The 5,735-nt window shown below is 37.8% G+C and overlaps 1 protein-coding gene across 1 annotated transcript; it reads left to right on the top strand.

Annotated features, from left to right (window-relative positions):
• The first annotated feature begins 1 nt into the window (after position 1).
• On the top strand, positions 2 to 5,514 carry tmem167a (transmembrane protein 167A). Its single transcript, XM_037778190.1, has 4 exons — positions 2 to 134; positions 2,681 to 2,790; positions 4,411 to 4,445; positions 4,566 to 5,514. The coding sequence occupies exons 1-4, from the start codon at positions 132 to 134 to the stop codon at positions 4,634 to 4,636; spliced, it is 219 nt and encodes a 72-aa protein (XP_037634118.1). The 5' UTR covers positions 2 to 131; the 3' UTR covers positions 4,637 to 5,514.
• The last annotated feature ends 221 nt before the right edge of the window (positions 5,515 to 5,735 follow it).

The raw sequence follows: 5,735 nt of genomic DNA, 5'->3' as shown, positions 1-5,735 counted from the left end.
ACGAGGTTTGACGACGCAGTGCGTGGTGACGTACATCCCGTGGACGTAACCACGTAAAACATCTTTGGTTACGTTACGTTACGTTGCAGACAGCAGCAGGAAGTGTGATGTGGCTTTGACTCACAACAAAAATGGTAAGCTTGTTTTTTATTAATCAAGCGCTTCTGCTCTTTTACTAAACATGTCAAGCATAATCTACAAAGCACATTAGAAGTGTAATCTGTGTCGGAAAAACACTGTGACAACAACTAATGCTTATATTCGGTGTAAAGCAGGACGTATAGGAAATAGCATTAGCGAGCTAAATATGCTAAACGTTTAGCCAGTCTGTCTATCACGTGTGTTTCTGCTCTTTAATATCATTATAATACATCACATAGGTTGCAATCGTGTGTGAACGTGAGTTGTTTGATAATAAAGGCTTAAAGTATCACAGATTAATGATGAATGCATCGTAATGTTTTGAGGTGTGTTGCCACGTAGCTGCAGCAGAGTTCAGAGAGCATGCTTATGTGTATCTGGCTCAGCTGCACTCTGTGGATTGGCATTACCAGATTGTTGTTGTTGTTGTTGTTGTTGTTGTTGTTGTTTATAAGTTTGCAATAAGGGGAATATTTACTTTATTCTTGAGCAAAACATGGTGCAATAACAGAGCTTGGAAGATGGAGAATCCCTGCAGACAGACAGACCTCATAATATGCACACATCACAATGTACAGAGTTAAAGATGCTTACATTTCATTCAAAATGGTTAGCCTATAATATATTATATTTATATATTTTTTTGCTCAAAGTCTTTTTATTGGTATTCTGTACAAAATCCAATAAATCACTGAAGGATTTGTATAAACAAATTATATCCCCCCATCCCTTTAACAATATTACTGCACCATTAAATAAGCAGAGTTAATTTCATAAACAATTACATTTATACATATAAATGAATTCAATCTGATAGAAACATAAATTAAACATACACAAAAAAAAGGAAAAAGGAAAGGACCAAAAAAACACAAAAAGATAAGTAAATTAAAAATAATAATAAATAAATAAACTAAGTATAAGTTGTGAATTATATGTAGTATGGGGTCAGCAGTTTAAAACTTCAATGTCAGTGGTATCCATTTTTTCTATATAGATTAAAAAAAAGGTCTCCATACAGCATAACATTTCTGAGCACACCCTCTTGTGGTAAAGCAAATCTTCTCCAATGCCAAATGATGTATGAGATCTTTAAACCACATCCTAAAGGTTGGAGGATATTTATCCTTCCATTTAAGAAGTATAAGTCGTCTAGCTAAGAGAGATGCAAAAGCTATCATTCTTTGCCTGGCGACTAAGATGCATATCTTGTGTAAGTAATTTTGCTGTGGCAGGAGTGTAATTAGTGCTGTGGGGACAAGACAAAATATGCATTTTTTAATGCATATTACTGTCAAATTATCCTAAAAGACATGACTATCACCATGTTAGGGATATATATACTATTTAAAAGGTAATTTCGGGATTTCTCTAGTTAAGGGCGCATAATGAGATCATCCATAATTAGATAGATAGATAGATAGATAGATAGATAGTCACTTTATTGATCCCGAGGGAAATTCAAGTTTCCAGCATCACAGTTCCATAGTGCAAAACATGTTCGTAAAAAGGCAGTAAAAAAGTTAGTAGTGCAAAGTACAAAAAAAATATACCAGATATTAAAATACAAGGAGATGAAGAAAACTGTTAAAAGTGAATATAGTGCAGGGTAACAGCTTTGATACAGGACTATTAAAAAAGTGAATATAGTGCAGAAGAGACTGTTAAAAATGAATATAGTGCAGAATTATACTACATGTACTGTACATGAACAGAGACTCTGTCTCTTAGTATTAATGTCAATATGTCTTTTACAAAGCCCCCTGGTAGCTTTGGAGTGCCTATGCGAGTAGTTGATTACATTTATGAGCATACTTGTCTTTGTCTGTGAGATGTGCAGTATTATTGGCCAACTTAAGTCTACTCCAGTGTAGATTTGGAGTTTAACCGCTTTTCTTACCTTTACATGACAGCCACTAATTTATACTCAAACAGGGAAGTGATGACTTCATTATAATCCTCATTTAGAATTGCCTACCATGTCAGGAGCATCAGCAAGCACACAGGTGATGAAAAGCTGGAAAATGATGCTTTTAATACACAAAGAAACAAACACTAAATCAGTTTGATGTGTTGTGAGTGTGATGAAGTCGGGTCCTACAATTTGTTATAGCATATAAATAAGATACATAGCTTAAAGCCAGGCAGAGCAGTCTTTGGTCTCCATTTTTGCACATGGCAGTATGAGATTTAGATTTTTCTTAAGCCTCGGGACCTTTTAGGCAGGCGGTTGATCTTATAAATTAGTATATGTATATATCATTTTGACTGGCAGTCTATGGGAAAAAAGCATGCTAGCTGTTCTCTAATAATCTGCTATTAAGTCTTTGACTCTAACTGGGTCTACACAGCCAGCCCACTTCTTGTCACACAGAATGAACAGCTGTTACAACAACATTCCTTGTGACAAGTAGCAGTGTTACAGAAAATGAACTAAAGTGAAGTCAGTGTTTCTGTAATTTGTGTGATTTATTACTGGTGAGCTGCACTAGATCATGTCTACTCTGTACTAAATATACCATTCTCTTTCATCTTGCAGTCGGCCATTTTCAACTTCCAGTCACTGTTAACAGTGATTCTCCTCCTGATCTGTACCTGTGCCTACATCAGAGCGCTGGCTCCCAGCCTGATAGACAAGAACAAGACCGGGTATGATGATCAGATACTATTTGAGATACTTAACAATGAAGCTGCCGCTGAAGTCTTCCCAGTGATTACTTTACCCCTCAAATACCTGCCTTTGTCTCTTTGAATGAGACACCGTGTTATATCAAACTGCATAACCAAATCATTGGAGTATTACTAATACACTTATCATCTAAGTCTAAGCCTCAGGGTGGAATAAGGACATTGAAATATGATCTCAGTCAGAGCTTGCTACTGTATAGTGGTACAGCAATCACTGACAATGCTATGGCAAACATAAGACAAACAAATTATTTGTGTTTCATGGGAAGTACTATACATTCTGCTTTGTCATTCAAGGTCCTGTCCCCATCAACATTTTCAATTTCAACAGTTGATTCCACATAGTTCACTTCTGTATTTCAACTTATATTAGAGCCGTTTGTTTTCTTTCTGGTAGAAAACCCTAATTTTTACCAACAAGAAATGGTCTGTGATAAAGCTGATTCTGCTAAGTGTAGAATCAGGAGTTCTATGTTATATAAGCTGTACAATTTTAAATGATCCATCCCTCTGTAACTAACTGTAGCTATGAAGGACACTTGCTTATTTTTTCATCTAATAAAAAGAAGCTCCTCATTGAGGCGTCTAAAGCAGCAGAAGGCTTAAATGTTCATCATCACTGGATCATTATTATTCTTGGATGTACAAACTCCATGATTCACTTCTAATAAGTCTGGCACAGCCCTGGAACAGCCAGACACACTCTCACACACTTTCTCACACACACACACACACACACACACACACACTGCTCTCTCTCTCTCTCACACACACACACACACACACCTCCCATTGGAGCAGGGAGGGACATCCTCTTCAGACAAACACATGAGACTGAGAGTGGCAGATGGTATGATTTAATAGTTTTCCCTCTTGATTGATTCGTTGACTAAGGCATGAGCTGTTATTTTTGTTGATTTGGTGCCACACATTGTGCAAATGTTGTCTTGTGTGGTAGGGATAAACCTAGAGAGTCAGAGGGGAAGAATTTGTTTTGAACAGAAAAACATTTGTACGTTATTATAAAAAAAAAAAAAAAAAAAAAAAAAAAAATGATTTTCCAAAATTGTAGAAAATGAAACTTTAAAACCAGGGTTATCCGAAGTCAATAAAATAAATAGGAGATGCTGACACCATCTGGTCAGTTTGAAGAAAGTTGGCTTTGTAAACACGCACACTTGCACACACACACACATTCTCACACAGGCTGACAAACGCACCAGAAAAGTGAAGGCCTGGAATGCCACATTCGCCTCAGCTGTCACTAGAGATAATAAGACTTGCCTGCTGTCCCCCTCTCTTCCAATGTGGACACACACACCTTACATGGAGATGGACATCTGACGGCTGCCTGGGTTTTGAAGGAAGGGGATTGCAGTCCTCTTGTAAAGTTGTGACAGGAATCTGGCTAGCAGCTACCACCTTGACATATCAACACAGAATCCAGCCTCTTTTTAACGTTTAATATACCCTCAAGAGTCCTTTATTTTTTATTACGGGACATTTGACTTTTACAAAGCAGTAAAGTAAATGGAGGCAATTATTCCTGCTTGTAATTTCTCTAATTATTTTATCTTTCAGGCTTCTAGGAATTTTCTGGAAGTGTGCCAGGATAGGTAAGCCCATGATTGCCCCATATTATTTTTACATTACGTCATATTTTTTTTCTCATATCAATGAAATGTTGCTAAATGATGTAGCCTTTGCTTGAACTTGTCATTATTTCTTTTCTCCAGGTGAGCGGAAGAGTCCCTGGGTGGCTTGCTGCTGTGTCGTCATGGCTTTTAGTATACTGTTTCTGCAGTAGCCGTCCAAAGAAAAAAACAACGAATGGAAACATTGGAGAAATGAACAGACAACAAGGCATGGACAGTATGATCCTAGAAGCACAACAGGACCTCCGGTGGCTGATAATGTAAAAGCGGAGAGCCGTCAGTCACCACTCACAGTGGCCACGGAGAGAGAAGATGCGTCTTGTGTAGGGGGGAGGGATGAGCTGATAGCCCCAGAGTGCGTCTAGATCCCTCCACAGACTTCCAGGTCTTACGTGTTTGCTTATGTGGAATGTTTACTCCGGATGTATGAGTATGTGTGTATAGGGGGCCAATGCTTTGCGTTATCTGCCATTTAGTTTAAAGAAACAGAAGTCACATTCTGGCATCATTGGTGGGATCAAAATGACACATTGTCCAAATATTTCAAACTGATTTTTTTTCCCCTTCAAGTTTTTCACAATTGCATCGACCAGTTTGAAATTCTCCACAACAAGGACCTTCATAAAATGTTCATACCTGTTATGCGATTCACATCGGAGGCTTATATATTTGTAAACTGAGTTATAACGAGGGATGACTTTTTTAATCATCTCAGCGCCCTCTTTGTAACCTCTGCCCTGTTTGTTGTATCTAGAAATGGTGATCATACTCCACAGCAGACACAATTATAGTTTAACTCTCTAGGTGGCTAATTGTGCTGCAGATTTGCCTCAAAGAGCTCCTGATGTTTTTAAAGTCAGTCAGTTTGCCGCTATTTATTAAAGAACCTTTTTTGGAAATCCGGCTTGAGAAGGCTGATTTTTGTCATTTCTGCATCTGTTTATGTCTGTTGTGATAATGCCGCACTGTAACATGAAGTGTCGTTAATAATGACTGCAGACATGCAAAATACATGTTGATAACCTCTAAACTTTTGTCAATCTTGATTACACATACTGTACATGTAAGAAAAATGTTTCTTATAAAGAGGAAACTAAGACCTTAAGTATTGCTGCTGCATCGGGTCACGTGAAGTGAGATGGACAGTGAAGAGTTTGCGATAACCTCTTCTATAACCTCGCAGTCGACACTCATCTTCACAAGGTTTTACTGCCAAGAGCTGTCAGCTGATTGTACCACACAACTAGATAT

This window comes from Sebastes umbrosus, chromosome 8 (genome assembly GCF_015220745.1).
Source record: "Sebastes umbrosus isolate fSebUmb1 chromosome 8, fSebUmb1.pri, whole genome shotgun sequence".
In the NCBI taxonomy this organism is placed as follows: Eukaryota; Metazoa; Chordata; class Actinopteri; order Perciformes; family Sebastidae; genus Sebastes; species Sebastes umbrosus.
Note: the sequence above shows the minus strand (reverse complement) of the source record. Positions and strands in the feature narration are given on the sequence as shown.

What these genes read in the sequence shown, in the direction of transcription:
- tmem167a (XM_037778190.1), top strand. An exon ending in ATAGACAAGAACAAGACCGG is followed by an intron (nt 2,791 to 4,410) that starts GTATGATGATCA and finishes TTTATCTTTCAG; the next exon opens with GCTTCTAGGAATTTTCTGGA. An exon ending in CTGGAAGTGTGCCAGGATAG is followed by an intron (nt 4,446 to 4,565) that starts GTAAGCCCATGA and finishes TCTTTTCTCCAG; the next exon opens with GTGAGCGGAAGAGTCCCTGG.